Source organism: Salvia hispanica, chromosome 4, assembly GCF_023119035.1.
Source record: "Salvia hispanica cultivar TCC Black 2014 chromosome 4, UniMelb_Shisp_WGS_1.0, whole genome shotgun sequence".
Lineage (NCBI taxonomy): Eukaryota > Viridiplantae > Streptophyta > Magnoliopsida > Lamiales > Lamiaceae > Salvia > Salvia hispanica.
Genome location: NC_062968.1, coordinates 25,387,885 through 25,406,308, shown reverse-complemented (window position 1 = coordinate 25,406,308; position 18,424 = coordinate 25,387,885). Strand labels below are relative to the sequence as shown.

General features: G+C 35.3%; 4 protein-coding genes and 1 non-coding gene across 8 annotated transcripts; 1 reads left to right on the top strand and 4 right to left on the bottom strand.

The window, feature by feature from the left end:
• Positions 1–689: 689 nt before the first annotated feature.
• LOC125223811 lies at positions 690–2,055 on the bottom strand. The gene is made up of 2 exons (XM_048127106.1): positions 1,715–2,055; positions 690–1,176 (listed from the first exon to the last, which is right to left on the bottom strand). The coding sequence occupies exons 1-2, from the start codon at positions 1,884–1,886 to the stop codon at positions 839–841; spliced, it is 510 nt and encodes a 169-aa protein (XP_047983063.1). The 5' UTR covers positions 1,887–2,055; the 3' UTR covers positions 690–838.
• A 1,340-nt stretch (positions 2,056–3,395) lies between these two features.
• Positions 3,396–6,173, bottom strand: LOC125219178 (membrane-anchored ubiquitin-fold protein 3-like). 3 transcript variants are annotated; one of them, XM_048121083.1, is made up of 3 exons: positions 5,759–6,173; positions 4,964–5,134; positions 3,396–3,603 (listed from the first exon to the last, which is right to left on the bottom strand). In XM_048121083.1, exons 1-3 carry the CDS (start codon positions 5,886–5,888, stop codon positions 3,464–3,466), a joined length of 441 nt encoding a protein of 146 aa, XP_047977040.1. In that variant the 5' UTR covers positions 5,889–6,173; the 3' UTR covers positions 3,396–3,463. The 3 variants fall into 3 exon arrangements, with proteins under 3 accessions (XP_047977040.1, XP_047977041.1, XP_047977042.1); XM_048121084.1 differs by having other exon boundaries at positions 3,549–3,807; positions 5,759–6,166; XM_048121085.1 differs by lacking the exon at positions 3,396–3,603 and adding an exon at positions 4,517–4,835 and having other exon boundaries at positions 5,759–6,170.
• A 516-nt stretch (positions 6,174–6,689) lies between these two features.
• On the bottom strand, positions 6,690–11,405 carry LOC125219177 (regulation of nuclear pre-mRNA domain-containing protein 1B-like). 2 transcript variants are annotated; one of them, XM_048121081.1, is made up of 8 exons: positions 11,150–11,405; positions 10,093–10,236; positions 9,655–9,902; positions 8,774–8,893; positions 8,544–8,700; positions 8,026–8,162; positions 7,908–7,943; positions 6,690–7,677 (listed from the first exon to the last, which is right to left on the bottom strand). In XM_048121081.1, exons 2-8 carry the CDS (start codon positions 10,166–10,168, stop codon positions 6,922–6,924), a joined length of 1,530 nt encoding a protein of 509 aa, XP_047977038.1. In that variant the 5' UTR covers positions 10,169–10,236; positions 11,150–11,405; the 3' UTR covers positions 6,690–6,921. The 2 variants fall into 2 exon arrangements, with proteins under 2 accessions (XP_047977038.1, XP_047977039.1); XM_048121082.1 differs by having other exon boundaries at positions 8,544–8,697.
• A 1,456-nt stretch (positions 11,406–12,861) lies between these two features.
• On the bottom strand, positions 12,862–12,933 carry TRNAQ-UUG. Its single transcript has one exon. It is a non-coding gene; the product is annotated as a tRNA-Gln (tRNA).
• Positions 12,934–14,676: 1,743 nt separating this feature from the next.
• Positions 14,677–16,230, top strand: LOC125218862 (double-stranded RNA-binding protein 5-like). Its single transcript, XM_048120641.1, has 3 exons — positions 14,677–15,095; positions 15,268–15,487; positions 15,559–16,230. Exons 1-3 carry the CDS (start codon positions 14,850–14,852, stop codon positions 16,137–16,139), a joined length of 1,047 nt encoding a protein of 348 aa, XP_047976598.1. The 5' UTR covers positions 14,677–14,849; the 3' UTR covers positions 16,140–16,230.
• The last annotated feature ends 2,194 nt before the right edge of the window (positions 16,231–18,424 follow it).

Sequence of the window (18,424 nt, the reverse complement as noted above, 5' to 3'; positions counted from 1 at the left end):
GTTCTTGCCGGAATCATGAAGGTTCGCATTATTTATCCTCTTCCACCAACACACACACACACTTTCATTTGTCTTTTCCAATTTTATGAATACATAGTAAAAACTTGACAACATGCAACACATTGCAGGATGCTCCAGAGTTCTGGATTAGCAGGCAAGACTATTTGGAAGAGGGAGTTGCTTGTCTGAGCAAACTAGGCCAGGCATGAGATTCACGCCATCAGTTTCCCGATTCGCTGTTTCGAATTTTCTAATGGAAGCCATAGATAGCCAAGAATCCATATATTCAGCTAGAAGTTGAGGTATTTTCATGTATGTATCCTTCACTGTGTTTTGGCTTCAACCAAATACTAGTACTATTAAAAATGAAAGATGTGCTTATTTTGGATGTCCATTTTACAACATTAATATTACTCTCTTCATCCCAAAAAATTGTCTAGTAATGTTTTGTTCCGCCTACCAAAATTAATCAATTTAAATTTTCTCACCACGCATCACAGTACTAATGATATAGGTCCCACTATAATATTCAACTATTTTTCTCTCCTAGCCAATTTTGCATTAAAATTCAGGTCGTCCTCAAAATCTCTATTTTTAGGGAAACAGAGTTTGTATCAAACTCTATCTTGTGTATTGGTGAACAAATTTGCGATGTACATTAGTTTAGTGCAAAATTGGACATCAAGAGAAACCCTTAAACAGATGTACATTTTACTGGATATCTAAACAAACCAAACACTACATATAAAGATTGCACCAAACAGGAAATTCTAAAAATCATCCCTTTATCACATTATAATGTTCAAGTAGAGATATAAATGATAACCAAATTATTGATTCATTTCCCACACAGAGCAGTGTCTCTCTTGGATGGCCTATAACTCAATGCATTGAGGCTGTAAATGCACATATTGGCTCGTTTCGATTTGATCGAGATCTGGTCGGAAGTCGACTGAAACCCTGGGATGGCGCAGGCCTTAGACGACGTGGAGAGCAGAGTTGCTCGGCAAGTGCTTTTCACAGCTTTATCTCTAGCGCATTGAACTCCATCAACAGAAGGCACCTCAAGCCTATAAATACCATATTTATTTGTTGTTCTGTTCACTGAAAATGATATTTGCTCAGCAGTTCTTGGAGCAATTGCATTGAACATGCAATCTATTCTAACCTCAACTCCTGTCACATAACAAAATCAAATGTGAGTTGATTTATCACAAATCTCGCAAGTTCTAACCTAAATAATTCACATTAAAACTAAATACAAAACCAAATGAATCCTAGATTCAAGAAAGGTAAGAAAATATTATACCTATAACTCAAAAGAAACAAGAAATTCAAAAGTTGAGGTTGCAAGAACTTGCAGTTCCTACTTCTTTTTACTTTCCAAACAAACCTAACTCATTCACATCAAAACTAAGGCAAAACCAAACACACCTAAAACTCAAAGAAGGTAGGCATATTATACAGGTCAAGAAAAACAAGTAAGAGTGTTCAAAGTCTCTCTCATCTATCAGAAAACTTGCTAAATCCAGCTTAACATCATAACTAGTACAAAACCAAATGTAAGCATATTATATAACTACACAAGAATAAAACACTTTCTTTCTCATCACCCAAAAATCGTTTTTCCTTTCCAGAAAACAGAACCTAACTCATTCACATCAAAACCAAACACCTATTCAATTGGAAAAAAGGGGGAAAATAAAGATGAAACCTGGTAAGAAGTAGCTATGTCTGGAGAAGGAGTTGTTGGAGCAGATGTCACAATAAACAATGCCCATCACAGTGATTTGGGGATTATTAATAGTATTTGAGTGAGATTTTGCAGCTTCGAGTTGCAGGAGGAATGAGAAGAAACAAAATGCAAAGACTAATGTTGAGGCCATTGCAGCAGTGTTAAGTGATGATTTGGTTTGAGGTTTTATTAGGAGCCTATGGCTACATTGTTATGAATTTCTCATGTTTGTGTGTGTAGATAATGAATGACAGATGTGTTGGAGTAGTAAGGTTGAGGAGTTGCAGCACCTTTTTTTTCTTTCCTCTATGCATATAAAACAAGTGCATGTGAACTTCCTTTGGCTTCTTATGGAGCAGTTGTGTAGGAGAGAGAGACAAGTGTGTGTTTTATTGCAAAATCATGATTCTTTTTTTATCAATAATTGTAATTACAATGCTTCTTCTTTCTTTTGTTTTATAAATTAAGAGCTCCAATCGATAAAAAATTGCTAAATCTGACTATTCTTTAGGGTAGAGAGGAGGGGGCAATTTATTTGGAACTAGACATTTGATGGATCTATTACTATTACATTCAAAGGTGATCATGATTGCGGCAAATTATCAAATTATAGTACTACTACATTACATGTATAGTATTTGTCTTATTTAGCTATACGCGGATATAAAAGTCGCCCCTATTATTATTTGATAATATTACACAAAATGTTACTATTATCTACAATAAAAATACTTTAACTGTGTAAAATCTATATTACACTATCACATTATAATTACTCCATAATCAAACAATTTTTTAAAACTAGAGGTTCCAAAAAGTAAGACGTGTAATTACGGGAAGGATATTATCATTCTATCTACCAAATAATGTGTGTGTATATGTATATGTATATGTATATGTATATGGCGTATATGCTTGGGTGTATCCGTGTATATCTATAGGTTGGTGCACACTGCAAATACTTATCTCAAAATTCAATGCTTCTTCTCAGAAAATTTATTACACTGAAATTAAGGAGCTTCATTCAGCATCACCTGTCCCTATTTATGTCTCCCACTCTCACCCACATACTACTGTTGTAAAACAGAGAGATTCATATTTTTCCATTACAGAGAGATTCATATTTTTCCATTACAGAGAGATTCATATTTTTCCATTACAACTATTCATTATGATCCTACAAATTAGTTCCCCTTTAATATTATCATACAAATTTAGAAAAATGCATTTAATATTATGGAGTATTTAACAATCATAATTGAAATTTAAATGTTATATTTTGTCATTTATTTAGAAACCATAATCATATGTAATTTTATTTTAGTAAAAAATATTGCTATGCAATTTTGATTATGAAACTAAGCTAAGTTATGGGACATCTCAAATAAATAAAGAATTAATTTCACATAAGTGGGGGATTATGATTGTAAATTGTTATACTTATATTTTAGAATGTGACAAAAATGGGAGCCCAACAGTTTCAATAAATAATGAATATCATCGAATATCATAAATAAAATGGATTATTGGTTGCATTGCGAATATCCATCGCAAAAGTCTTTTTCGAAATTATGAATATCTATACAAATGGACATTCAATGCAGTCCACCCAATAATTCCACTATCCAATTTACAAAAAAGTCATGAAACAGATAGTTGCTAGTAGTATAATTCTTTAGGTATTCAGATCAAACCAAATGTACAAAACAAAACAAATAGTGGTAACAATCAAATGTATAGTAACAACAAAAGAAATATTGAACCAAGTGGAGAAATTTCACTCTGATCAAGAACTTCAAGATCAAAATAAGTATTGGAGGGAAGAGCCCAAGGATGTTGTATTCTCATAGTATGTAAAAGTTCTGCACCTACACATGTACAAGCAGCAAATTTTTTATAGAAACAAGCATACATGACAAACAACTCTTACACATAAATGCTCTCAAACACACACACACTCAGTTATGGCATTGTACTGTTTACAAATTATTGTGTGGCTGAATCAAACTTCCACTCTCACAAGATGGAACACGAACATACATTCTTCTTTGAGGTCTCGTCGACCTTCTTCTCTGTTAACACAATGGGAACTTTCAGCAATTATTTTGGGGAAAGAGGATATTGAGGATTAAATGATAGTATCACTGAGAAATGAGATTAATTTGAAGCACAATCCAGAATTTTCACAGGAAAATAGTATAGGAAATCCAGACAATTCAGGAAATGATGATTTATAAAGAAACGCAGGTGGAAAATAGATGAATAAAAGGAGAAAATTCCCCGGCTTAATAGCATATTTTATGCACAAATATGCATAGAAGGGATATAAATGTTATATCATAAAAATGTACTCACTACTGTAATAGATTGGAATGGGTTGAGCACTGCAATTTGTGTAGCAACTAGCAATGATAATCACCATATGTGGCCGAATGAGGGTATGAGTTCGAGTTGGTTGGTCTTTTAAAATAGGAATAGTGTATTTTCATTGTAAGGATCCTTCAAATCCACCAGTTTCGCAAGATAAAAAATTTTGCTAAAATCTTTTCAGGTGATAAAAATAATTCAGGCTTTGAGGCATCCTTAGTTTTTATCCAACAAAGTAAACACTGGATCAGACTGGATTTTTTGTTCATTTTTTTTATCCAGGTTAATCACGCAAAGTAAACACAGGGCCTAATTGGCTAAATTCTTCTATACTAGTACACGGCATTATCTTTAATGACTTAACTTACACAATATTATCTATAACTATCATTATCCTACACCAAGACCAGGATATATTCATATTATTGAACCTTCAAACATGCCAAAAATTTCAAAATCCACATTGACCGTATGCTTCTTTTCTCAGGTGTCCAAGTATTCCCTAGATCCAACCATCCCCTGTCCTCAACTTCCATTTTTAGGAGTTTTAGTCAATGTCATAGCTATATTTGTAATGTGATCATCATAACATCATTCCAACTTGTGTGATAAGCAAAGTACTGAACGCATACAAATTTATGCTGAAACCATAGATTTACTTTCGAGCATAGTATCTTATTCAAGAAACCTATGTGCAAAAGTTAACAGCTCCACATGACTAAAAGCTCCAAATCTACAAGTTAAAACATTGTAGGCAAAATTAAGTATGCAGGAAATATGAAAACACAATTACAGCATCTGAACTTATGAATTATGACTAACAATCAGATTTGCATCATTACAAATAAGTAAAAAAGTTACCTGTCTTAGCTTTTGCTACCGATGGCTGTACAACAGCGTGCATGGTGATAACTCCATTAGGCAGCTCTCCGAATGGCGTCTTGCACTGTGCAACGGTCTTGTTATTCTCCAAAATTTTCCCGGCACTTATTAATTTCACATCATTTGCTGCTTTTGGGGTAACTTTCTTATCTGATAATAAGCAAAACTGCTCCAATTACATTACATTTATGGTTAACGTATGCATTAAACTAATACAAGTCTATGAAACCATGCGCTCGAAAACCACAACTTCATTCATTCACACAAATTCTGGAGCTACTAATACATTCTTACGATCACGTGAATCCTGGAGCTACTCCCTAATAACATTTCAAATATTTTTACCACATTTTAGCATAAAAATCAAAGGGCATTTACAATACTTAATCAAATGGCATAAACTTATACAAGTCTTTGAAAGTTGAAACTCAATTCCTCATGTGCTCGAAAACCACAACTTCATTTAAAATTTCCCTGCTTTAGATTCTTTATAATCACACGAATTCTTAACATTTCAATAATTTTTACCATTTACGCATAAAAATCACAGAGCGTTTAACCATAAGTTATTTAATCAATGGGCATAAACTCAAACATATTTTTTATAACTACTAAAATGATTAGAGATAAACTTTCTTAAACGTTTACTATGTTCCCTCAAAAAAACGCACAAAAGGAAAATTGAACATAGAAGACAACAAAATCAAATGAAAGAGGCTCATGTTCTAGCTCCAAAATCCAAAAAGAGCATAAAAATTGAAGATTTAAGCTAACCTTTAGGCCACTCTGCGACAACTCTTTCCTTCAGCATAGCAACAGTCGACGCCGGCGAATATCGGAACGGACCGATGTCTGATCCATCGTACAATCTGAATTTCAGCTCTACCAGATCCTCCTCCGGCATTTGCTTTCTCCAATATCCTCACAATTCTCGAAAACCAAACCCAATTCTTTCCCAAGCAAATCAAAACCCTCAAATTCCAAATCCTTCCCCCTCCAACCGCAAAAAAGGGGGAAAAAGAAAGCCTGTTCAAATTGGAGGTGGCAACCGAAAATGATCGAATTTTTCAAAGTTAATGCGTCAATTACACTTCGAAATTGAGGAACCCTAGAACAGATCTTGAGGAATTATGCAGTGGATTCTCCACTTCCTTTTTTTCGGTTTTTTAGTTCTATCCTGTAGGGCTTTATCAGTTTTCATTTCCTTTTTTCTTTTTAAGTTTTATTTTATTATATTATAATTTCCTTTTCCAATAATTAGATCATCGGCAACGTGCTCAAAACATGCATGTCGTCGTGTGCTTAGCTACAAAGCACGGTGCTACACTGAGCAAAATATGTGTCGCATCTGCAAAGATGCGTATGAAAAGATATGTTAATCATAACTTATCTCAAACTATCATAAAGATCTACCTACGATTTATAGTTTTTATATTTTTATTCCTTTTCTCCTATAAAGATACCATTCTACACACATTCATCCACACTTCTTTCATCATTTATCCGTACATTTTCTCCTTCAAATAGGAGTATACTTTGAATGAATTGATTTGTCTTCGGAGTCTTGAAAATATACAAAAGCTACGCTCATTCGATTTATTTTATTTTATTTTAATTTAATATTATGTGAGTGTATATAATAGTCCGCATAATGAATTGATGAAATCATACTCGGCCAAGATATATATGGATGGATACATGACGATTAATTCAAATACTAACGCAGACTCTAAATAGAAGCTTCCCTAACTCCTAAAAGTCCAAAAAAATTATAGTGGAAATTAAGTTACAAACAACCTAAATTACAATTTGCAAATCACTATACACCCAATCCAAATCTCTCCACATTGCTACTGTATAATAGAAACGAGGCTTAACTAGTTTATCTTAAACTCCATGGTCATATTCAGACACAAGCCACGGTCGGGGCCGTCGTTCTACTGCCGGCTCATCGGGGCCATCGGTAGAGACGACGGCTGGCCATAGAAACCCCCTTCCGGTGGAAAATTTTGATAGCCATTCGACGGAGGAGTAAATGGAGAAACTCCAGTTGCCGGAGGGGCGGCTGGGGTGTAACCAGGTGGAGGTAGCGGCGGCTGCAGGCTCGGGCTGTAGGTGTATTGGCAACTGAGCATTGGCATCGCGGTTTGCATGTATTGGGGCACCGGAAAAGACTGCATAGGTGGTGGTGGCAAAGGCGGCATGGGAGGCGGAGACGATGGCGGTGGTGGGGGCTCGTTGGAGTTCATCTCCTGGGAAGTGACCGGCAGATTTTGCTCAAAGGCTGGAGCAGGGGAGTTCTGAGGAACGTATGAAGGGTGTTCGTTCTCGAGCTTAGCCTTCTTCTCGGGGGGCTCGTTGATGGAGCTTCTGATCACTCCTTCTGACGCAAGAGACGAGAGCATAAAGGTCAGCATCTGGGCAGAAGACGACGATGCTGCGAGCTTTGCTGCCATTGCAGCTGCTGCGGATTTCGGTTCTTCTTTGATGTGGCTTGAATTTCCAGGAGCGGGCGCCTGCAGGGTGTAGGTCACTGAGGCTGTCTGCTCCCCGGCTGCAGGTATCAATTTCTGCGGCATCTGTGACACTGGCACTGCGTTTCTACTCTGCTCGACAATAATCTGTCCATTACCATTGCCGCCAAGAAGTTGCTTGCAGATGTTACCGGCCTGCTCTGAACGAGTCTGAGCTGCCTGAGAATGCAAGGGCTGTATGGTCAGAATCAGCTATCTATAATCGTGTGTACACGTAGATAACGAAATCAGTAATGATAACAGTCCGGAAGTTTCTTAATCACTCCAAAAAGTGGAATCATTGAGTAAAACGAGATTCAATTCAATAGTGATGATCCAGTTCTAAGCATCCTTAATAAGTACTCCATTAACTATGCAAAGTTCAGCAACAATAAATGAGCATCGTATACCTGAAGTTGATCTCGGACTTGATCCAGCTTATAGACCTATTAACAATATGAGCACAGTTCAAAGTTATGTAAGAAAAAATTAAAACAAGACAACCAATTCTTATTCCAAGAAATATACCTGTTCCTGCAGAGCCTCCCGTAAGAGAGATACGAGGTTTCCTCTAGCAGATTCAACAACAGCAAGTTGCGTGATGCAGTCCCTGAGAACGGCATGCTGCTCCTTGAGCTCATCACCTATACCACCCTTGACATGCCCTGCTCAATATTTGCCATAGATACAGGCTCAGTTGTCAACACCATTGCAAGATGATGATGATGATGATGATGATGGTTAATATTATTATTTTTATTATTATTATTTCAAACTCTAAAGTTGAGGCATAATCTTCCCCTTAAAAGGTGATTCCACTATATTTCTGGCTGGGGACAGCTCTGAAAAGACACAAGTTCCATATCTTTTCTTTCATCAATGGGAAGAAGCTAATTCAAACAAGATGGACAAAGTACATGCAAGGCAAGAAAAAGAAGATGATAAACTATATATATTAACGGTATCGTGTATATTATAACTGAAAGATGTTCGGGGTTTTGTCAGATATGATAAACAATGGCGCATGAGAATGAAAATATACGTACCTAATTGAGAATCACCCTCAACATCTTTCTCCACTTTTTCAACAAAGGTGATGGCATTTCTACATTTGGTAAAAATGGCATCCTCATCCACCCGACTGCTAGAGACAGCTTCAAAACCAGAAACTAGTTTTTCCAATGAATTACCACCAACCGGCTGCTGTATATAAAGGAAAGAACAAGCAATTATTGGAAACTAAAGTCGTGAAAGCATTTGCCATTTTAAGACGTACCAGTTTAGGTCCGGTAAGCTTCCGAGTTTTATTGCCATTGTCCAATTCCTTTTTTACAAACTCTTCCTTAAGAATTTGGCCTCTCGAGCCAAATACTTTTCTCTCGTCCCATATACTAATCTGCAGATGATAAGTAAATAGAGTTGGACTTTTCAAGTAAATTGTTGTAAATAATTCTGAGAAATGAATACCACCAAGAAAAAAAATTAAACCCATTTCTCCCTCTGTTTGCAACACGACGAACAGACATGCATAAAGATTTATAAACACTGGGCTTAAATTTATTTTCATAAAATTGAAATTGCATTTGAGTTATTGTAGGTAAGAGAATCATACATGAAATGAGTTCTAGAAGATAACAAGAGTAGAGAGTTCCAAAACGTTTGATAAAGATAAACTACTAAACTATCTCTTTTTTAGGTGATAACTAAAATTTTAAGTGAATAAACCTATGAAGCATAATAACTTCGAATTAAATATGAGATTATTCCAAAAATTATATGGAAGTAAATACTCCATTAAAGAGGAAGAATTTGGAAAGTGCCTTCAAATCATTTTTCGTTCATGCAATCAATGTACATCGCATGCATGATAACACCAACAAACAAGAATAGACACACCGAATAAGGAGATGCAAGAATACCCATGCAATTTTCTATAGGCCTTCCTGAACTTTTACTTGTACTGTTTGTTAGCAGAAATTATGCATTTAGTTTTACAATTTCTTTCTCTCAAAGATTCAATATATTGTGGTTAAACCTTCATAACTCACAATCATTTCATTTCTTGACACCCATAAATAGAAAACGGCATCCACAAAACAAGATATCTTCTCCCCTGATCCATATATGCGCGTATAAAATGGACAAAGATACACATACCAGGCGCAAAGCAGATCTCTTTGCGAATTCATCTCCATGTTCAATTACATCGCGAAGAGAATCTGGTAAAACCTTCCAAAACTCTGCAACAAACTCTGCACCCTTTCGTCTACTGTTCTGGAGAATGTCATTCGCAAGATATAGAAAAGCCAGGCGCTGCTCACGAGGAGCACTATGGAACTGTCTATCCCATGTTTCTACGACTTGTTTTGCTTTGTTCATGTGAAAAATGCACCAGTGTGACAGAGCTCGACAATGTCAAGGAAAAAGTTAGCAATCATTCACAACTTTACCATACATAACAAGACAGCACCAATGGGTATTTTTTGGAGGAGACGGAAACCATCATAGATAATAAGACATCAAAGCTACTAAAATGCCAATTAAAATCTATCAAAAGATCTCGAATAAGTAGTAATTAATAGCATTGCAGGATACTCTCAATACTTTGCTGTGAGCTGTTAAGCTTTGATAGCTTGTCAACCAGTATCTGAGGATTAAAAGTGCTTCCCATGGTGTCGTGCTCAAAGTTTGCCCGGCCAGTGAGTATCTAGCCGACCACTACACAAAGCAAATTGGGTACTGCAATTTTGAAAGGAATAAGAAACACATAAGCTACATAAGACAACTCACACACGCGCAAACATGGTGAGAAATTGAGAGAGAGGTGGTAACAAGTCAGCACCTTGGCGACAACCCCGCACAAAAACATGGAAAGATAGAGGTAGTAGGTGAAATAGTAACTACGCATTGATAGTTACAAGACCCACTTAAGTAAGGAAAATAGTTGGACGTTAATGCATGACGTAAGGAACATAATCCCACCTGAACTAAAAGTAAAATTTATAAAAATCAAGAACTCCTAAAGTTTTAAACGGAAAAATAATAGTACTGAGTTCTGCAGACATCGGTCATTCCACTATGCCAAGGTTTACAACGATACTAGTGAATCTTCGAAGATATTATCAGTATTGCATGCATTCGCACAAACACGTACATAGAAAAGCTTAGTCAGATATTCTGGATACAGAAACTTGTTCTTGAGTTATATCAAAGGCGAGCCTGCCTCATCTTAACCACCGCACGGTGTAAGGAGACATCCGACCCCAATTTGTATCGTACAAGACTGAATTTTTTTCATCGCGACTACATTGTCCATACTAGGATAACTTGACAAAATTGGAACACCCATCTAAACCCGCATATAGTAAATTCTAGCTGAAGAGTAAGGAGTGGTGTGAACAGCTATTTATACCAAAAAATTGTTCAATTCACCCCTCGAATTAACGGCCATGATTCTAAGGCGTAGCCACATAAGCAAAATGAGCTCAAATAATTACCAAAAACAGAGAATTCGGACATTAAAATCTCGCACATATTCTCCATTGATCAAATATGGATATAAAAACACGTGAAACGGCATGAATTTTGCCAAATAAAACCGAATAAGCAAGGTGCGAGCAGAAAATGGAAACATGAGCTTTAAAATACAAACCTTTAGAAGAAACACGAGCCTCTGATGGTAAAAGACTAATTTTCTTCAAACTTCATTCTCAATTTTCATGTTCAATGGAGGACTCGTCAAACTTTTGGGTTATCAGGCGGAATTTAGTACGCAGAAGCGATGATTTCGTAGTTAAGTGCGAATTGCAGGAATTTGAAGATGGAGAATTGAAATTAGGGTTCGCAATTACAAATTGGATTTGAGGATTGATATCATGCGGCAGTGGGAAAGAAGGAGACTTGACTTCATCTCTCCACCGTGTGATGATTTTATAATTTATAGATATGTGTTTTTTATTTAATTTTTGAGTGAATTTAATAGGATATCTATTCATTCTCTGTTTCACTTTCTTTTTTTGAGTGGTCTAAAAAAATATATTCAAATTTAGAGCATCCATCCTAATCCTATAGTTAATTTACTAGCTTATTTTGTCCAATACAATGCAAAAACTTGTAAGCATTAAAAAAAACTAATAAGAACACTATAGATCGTTACCCCTTAAAAAAGGGAATTTAATATCAATATCTTGTGCCCATCAAAGGGAATTTAGAGTATTTTTCAGTGTTCCATTTATTAAAATACTCCAATAAGTACGGTCCATTGCATATTTATTTTGTTTTTTTAATTGAAATATATATATAAACTTGTTCTTGATTTAAATGATCACGCACGTAAAAATCGAAATTCCCTTGCATGATTCAAGTCAATAAACGAATACAATAACACGTGTACAATAATTTTATATTAAAATACATTTAATATTAACGAAATGGTGTTGAAGCCATTTAAATTACTAGTAAATACTTGGAAAAGGCCAATTAATGTTATAAAATGAAAATTAATAACACAACATGTGTGATTTTTTATCCATCGTCGAGAGAGGCGAAGTAGGCGGAAAATTACATCAAGCATTAGTCTAATGATGTTAAAATCATTTAAACAATAAAGATTAAAAAGTCCATTTAATGCAACAAAATGGAAGCATATATCACAACGTGTGTGAGTTAGCGAGACAATCAGAAAAGTACCTCAAACATAAAGATAAAACATTTAAAATGGAATCAAATAATAAAGATAAAAGGAAAATTGGTCCCTAATATCATGAACTTTGTCCAGATTTTGATTTTTCCCATAAACTTTTAAATTAATACCATAAATCATGAACTTTCATATTAGTTTGGTGATTTCCACGGCAGATCAAGAGTAAAATCTGGCTAGCTTATATGACATTTTGAATCCTATTTAGCAGAATTCTTATAAGTGACATGTCATGTTGGTATATTTATTTGGAATATTAAGCACAATACTACTTTTATTTAACAAAATAAACCTCTAAAAATAAAGAAAACAAAATAAATTTAATAAAAACATAAAGAATTCAATTAGAAACACACACTTGTGAACTTGTGATGCTACGCTACAAAAATTAAAACATAAAACCTTGTTTCTCTCTTTCACAAACGCTAGGAAGACATTTTAGAGAATTTCTTAAATAAAATTTAAATTATTGAGAAAATATCAAACTAATCTAAAAGTTCATAATTTGTGGTACTAATTTAAAAGTTCACGGGAAAAACCAAAATCTTTGCAAAGTTCACGATATTGTGACCAATTTCCCAAGATAAAACATATTAAATGGAATCAAATAATATTATACATGTGATTTTCTATTTATAAGGACTTAAAAAACAAGTAAAATGAGAAGGTCCTACCGGGAGTCGAACCCAGGTCGCTGGATTCAAAGTCCAGAGTGCTAACCACTACACCATAGAACCGCTTTTGAAATTATTATTCACATGTATTTAGTATTATTAGGTGTACAAAATATAGACATGTCAAAAGTTTATTGGGCTTACGTCTTGGACTTTGAAATAGGAGTACACCTAATCATGACCATCTCCTTCTCTTCAAATCCACATCAACCATAAGGTCCAAAATCAATTTGAATATGTAAAATCTACCTAACATTTCTCATAAAAGAAATTGTCTATTTTGTTTAATCATGTAGGAGTATAATAAAGGAGAGACAGATGCAAAGAAAACTTGAGCTAAATAAGACGATTACATTACATACGTGATAAACCCACAAAGTGCGATCACCGAAAAGCTATGCAATGGTTTATGGAAAATGTTCCATCTAACTAGAAGGATCACAAGCACAAACACAAATGAAAATATACATTGATATGAAAATAGACGTTGAGATGTGAATTGTGATGCTCTTTAATTACGAGAGCTAACTTGTTACTACATGGGAGTAGTACGTATGATGTATTTATAGTTTGATAAAGATGTTTTTTTATATATGAAATCAATTTGTTCAGGTAACTTAGCTTTATAGCAGTATATATTACTACTATTATTTTTTAATGAGATTTTTTTAGTTGACGGTCTCCCTCACATTAACATTCTATCACAAGTTACACAAATCAAACTAAATTTCAACATGGAAAATAGTAACAACAAACTTCCAATAACTAATTAGCATAACACCAATTATTTTGGATAAATTACCAGAAAGCTACAAAATTTGGTCAATTCATATTCATTCGGTCATTCTTGCAACTTTTAAATATAATCAATGAGTATATTTGATATTTTTTCTGAATTTTCCCATCGATTTAGATTTGAAGAAAATTGTGTATGATTTGAATTTTGAAGTCAAAATACATTAGCCTATTTATTAGTCTTGATCATTTGCCCAATTATTTTTATTACTGAGGAACCTAAATTCAAAAGGTAGTGAAATTGGAGTTGAATTTCTAGCAATGAAGCACGCTGTATTTCAAGTGGGCATTTTAAATGCCCCCTCATAAAATCTGTCATTATAAGAATGCAGTATGGTAGATGAATACATTTACATGTCTTATCAAATTAATTTACAGAAAAAACATGTTCTTTATGGTCAACGATATACAACAGAATTCAAAATCGTTATAAATGTCTTAATTTAATACGGAGTAAGTACTTTTGAAATACTACTACATAAAATCAATCCGCCAAACCAAGGCAAAAAGGTGTAACAAACACCTCTTCGTTTACTAATAAGCCAAAAATGATTATAACGAGGGATAATTGGTCTAATAAATTAAAATTTTTGAGTGTGATTTTTAATTCTTCACAAATTATTTTATAAAAATTCAAAATATTTTCGATAAATGAGTATCATTTTAATCACCATTCATAATAAATGACGCTATTATTTATTACAAAAAAAATGTCGTTTTGTTACACCATTTTAACTTTTCGATTTTGACCATTATAGCACAACTGTGAAACATAAAAAATTACTAGTAGTAGTATTTTAGTTTCAGTTTAAAAAATTATTGAACCGATTAAAAGTGAATAAAAAATTACTACTCGTAACAGCAAACTGCTTTATAATAATTTTTTAGTAGTGTTATTTCATCATTTGATTAATCCATTTATATTTTAAAAATGATTTACACAAATAATAATGTGAGTATATGATATAGTAGTATTAACGCAATGAAGTTTTGTGAAACCGAAGATTTCCACATCAACAAACATTCACCTCCTCGTCTCAGTATGTATAGATAAAAGCCCCCTCAAATCGGTACTCCTAAAACTCAAAGAGAGAGAAATGAAGTGAAGTAGGTGAGATTAAATCTTGATTCCATCCAAATTCCACCACTATGCAATTGTTGTCTTAAAAAAACCAAAAAAAAAAATGTTCAAAAACCAACTTCAAGAACTAGCTCAAAGAAGCTGCTTCAACCTGCCGTCATACGCGTGCGTGAGAGAAGGACCCGATCACGCCCCCAGATTCAAAGCCTCCGTCAACTTTAACGGCGAGCTCTTCGAGGGCGCCACCTACTCCTCCACCCTCCGCCACGCTGAGCACGCCGCCGCCGAGGCCGCCCTCAACTCCCTCTCCGCCCGCGGCCCCTCCAAATCCCTCACGGCCCGCGTTCTCGTAAGTTATGTTTCGCCAATGTCTCAAATTAGTAGTACGACTACTAAAAAAGTTTTATTAATATTTTATGTTAACATAATCTTTCTCAATTTCTACTAGTAACTTCAAATATTGATCAACTTTTTTTACCAATTCAAAATGTTGTCGTTATTTTGTATTTGAATGTGTGTAGGATGAGACCGGAGTTTACAAGAATCTGCTTCAAGAAACGGCGCACAGAGCCGGTTTGAAGCTGCCGGTTTACACGACGGTCCGGTCGGGCCCCGGGCATGTGCCGGTCTTCACCAGCACGGTGGAGATCGCCGGAATGAGCTTCTCCGGCGACGCTGCCAAGAGCAAGAAGCAAGCGGAGAAGAATGCTGCGATTGCTGCTTGGTCCCAATTGAAACAAAGTATGCTTTTTTTGTTTTTACTATTCCATTGCTGTGTAAATTGAGAATGAACTTGAATTTGTTTTTTCTAGTGCCTTTGTCGGAACAAGAAAATGTGTCAAATTCCGGCAGAGTGATGAGACGAAGAGATAATCATCATCAACAGCAGCAAAGTAGAGCGAGAATGCAGAGGCCTAGTATTATCCAAAGAGACAACAACGACCTTAATAAACGGCTGTGGAAGTTTCCGGAAGCTTCGGCTCAGAAACAAAGCAGCTTTCTCTCTCTTCTCCCTCCGCCGCCGCCGCGGACGGCTTCCAAAATCCTGCCGCCGCCGTTCTTGGAGGAGGATCACGAATGGATTAACAAGATTTGCGCCGCCATCAAAAAAGAGCCCGGCAGCCCGAGTTCGATCGGAGGAATCTACAGTCAATTTGGGGCAGAAATTGAGAGAAGAACAAACTTGTCGATTCCATCAACATGCCATGATCTGGAAATTGGATCGATCCCCAAATTCTCCGGAGCTCACAGATTCGCGCCTGCGGTTCAAATTAGGTCTATGATTCCGGTGTGTGCGGCTCCACCGGTCAGCCTGCTGCCACTGAAACAAGCAGTTCCAGCTCCGCCGCCGCCATCAGTATTAGCTTCATCTTTGAGTAAGCTAGAGTTATGAAAAAAAAAAAAATACTCCATGATGAATTTTCAAATCAAGTCTTGTAAGTTGAAGTGATTAAGACTTTAATCCCTCCTCTTTTTCGTGTTAATCAAGTAGATCGATCCAGTGGTTGCAAAATACATACTCATAACAATGTGGCATCCGATTGGAAATGCTATGGCCATGTTAGAAATGTTAAAAGCTTATAAACCTAATTGCCTAGCTATCGATTACTCCTATATTTCAAAGAAGAGTTTGCGGATTTACTAGTATACGATTAAGGATGGACTAGTGATTAGTGATTAGGGAGAGGGAAAAGATGGAAACAATAAATGAGGGCAATAAATGGGGCAGATGAGAAATTGAAGGGGGGCTGGGACTGAGGCTCAGACAAATGCAGCGATAAACGCAACCCCATTAAATATTGCACGTCACCGCAATTAATATCAAAGCAGCCAGCATTTCAGTTAGCTCTCTCCTCTTTAAATGCTGCTGCAATATAGTTCTTGTCTCCTTTTTTTTACCTCACTTGTTTTTCTACAGAGTATGTTTTCATCTGATTTTTTTAGTGTTGACCTTTTTCTATACTTTAGTTGGTGGACCAACGGTTTACTCTAATTTCATTAAGTGATAGAGTCGATAAGGTAAAAGATCTTGAGTTTGAATCTATCTGAGTACTATGATTTTTATATTTTTATTTATTTGTCAATTGAAAAAAGGAGCCTCCCTCGTCCATGTCTCCTCCATCACCACCGTTGTCGCACTGCCCTCTCCACCATTGTTGCGGACGCCTCCTCACCCACACCCAAATGCTTTCCATGCAAGGGTGCCCAAAAGACTTGTTCACCAACAATTAAATATTTCCTCCGTTCACCGTTACTTGACACAAGTTGATTCAATGCGAGTTTTAATAAATATACTCCCTTCCCTTCTTCCCAATCAAGTTTGGTAAAAACTTTGGAACACGAAAATTAAGAAATACTGGAGTACTACTTACTAATGTTGAATGGATTAAATTCAAATAAAGTAAAATAAGAGAGATGAAAAAAGTAGGAGAGATAAAGTGAAAGTAAACTAGATGATTAAATAAAATAATAATGATTATATGTTTTAAATTATTGTTTATCAAAAAATTAGATGATTCAATTTTATTTGGACATTCCAAAAAGGAATATGACTCTACGTAATTGGAACGGATGAATAACATGAAGCGAGTTCAAAAAGTTAAAATGTTATTAGAACAGATGAACGAGTATTTTTTTCCCACTTATTGTACTAATTTTATATTCCCATTTATTTGTATTTGGAGTTTTAGTTACTAGCTATTTATGGAGGGAACTGCCATTATAAATAGACAGAGTACCTCAACTTTGAATGTCTCTCACTTTTATGATTAGTGTGCAGATTTTGTTTGCTGTGGATGCACACAGGCTATTACAATTTTTTATTTAGTACTAGGAGTATTAATTTTTGGAGATAAAAATTGTAAACTTTGAGATGGGTGCACGAGATAATGAATTGTTGGTAAAATAATATCTAAACACGTTCCATTTATAATACTGTATTTAATCTAATGTATTTAGTTTGTGAGATTGAATCTTATGACTCAATCCAAGATTGATAATTTTATGATAATTAATCATGGTCAATCTCTGATTAAAATAATCTACAATTTAATCTTAAATTATATCTTAATATTATTTTATCAGAAAAACGAACACCGTCTAAAGATATTAGTGATACGAATTTTTTCTTAGACATAGAATCCACAAATTCTTGACAAAAATTTTACATGAGATATTTCCGTGTGTTTATAAAACTTGCTAATATCTCAAAGTTGAACTTTGTATCAAAGTACTGGTTGCAAAGTTGTATTAAAAAAAGGCATGAAGGGGCCTTCAACATATTAAGGTCAAAATTCTTATTTTCAGGAAAAAAATTATCTTATCTGAATTTATCCATTAATTTTAACATGCATTTGATGATTGTTTAGAGCATTCATAATGGAGGGCCGATGGGAGGGCCTTCTCCATCAGCCTCTATAGCCTCACCATTGCGGCGGAAGGGCCTTCCGGCGGCCTCCCCCCCCCCCCCCCTCTCTCCAAATGGGCCGATGTATCGGCCTTGGCCGTTGATAAGGGCTCGTCGATCAGCCATCCATTGTGGAGCAAGGACCTATCGACGGCCCTTCCATTTTTTTTTTGTTTTTTTTAATATTTTTTTATTTCATTTTTTCTGCTATAAATACCATATCCCATTATTTATATTTTCCACACCAACATCTTATCTTCTCTCATTTTATC

Bases quoted from the DNA above. Each gene is read 5' to 3' on its own strand.
- LOC125223811 (XM_048127106.1), bottom strand. From the start codon at position 1,886: ATGGCCTCAACATTAGTCTTTGCATTTTGTTTCTTCTCATTCCTCCTG. The intron at 1,177-1,714 runs GTTTCATCTTTA...GTTATGTGACAG, and splicing joins ACATAGCTACTTCTTACCAG to GAGTTGAGGTTAGAATAGAT.
- LOC125218862 (XM_048120641.1), top strand. From the start codon at position 14,850: ATGTTCAAAAACCAACTTCAAGAACTAGCTCAAAGAAGCTGCTTCAAC. The intron at 15,096-15,267 runs GTAAGTTATGTT...GAATGTGTGTAG, and splicing joins CCCTCACGGCCCGCGTTCTC to GATGAGACCGGAGTTTACAA. The intron at 15,488-15,558 runs GTATGCTTTTTT...TGTTTTTTCTAG, and splicing joins TTGGTCCCAATTGAAACAAA to TGCCTTTGTCGGAACAAGAA.
- LOC125219178 (XM_048121083.1), bottom strand. From the start codon at position 5,888: ATGCCGGAGGAGGATCTGGTAGAGCTGAAATTCAGATTGTACGATGGA. The intron at 5,135-5,758 runs GTTAGCTTAAAT...GCTTATTATCAG, and splicing joins TGTCGCAGAGTGGCCTAAAG to ATAAGAAAGTTACCCCAAAA. The intron at 3,604-4,963 runs GTAACTTTTTTA...GTACATGTGTAG, and splicing joins GGTAGCAAAAGCTAAGACAG to GTGCAGAACTTTTACATACT.
- LOC125219177 (XM_048121081.1), bottom strand. From the start codon at position 10,168: ATGGGAAGCACTTTTAATCCTCAGATACTGGTTGACAAGCTATCAAAG. The intron at 9,903-10,092 runs GTATCCTGCAAT...GACATTGTCGAG, and splicing joins CTCACAGCAAAGTATTGAGA to CTCTGTCACACTGGTGCATT. The intron at 8,701-8,773 runs GTACGTCTTAAA...CTTTATATACAG, and splicing joins AGCTTACCGGACCTAAACTG to CAGCCGGTTGGTGGTAATTC.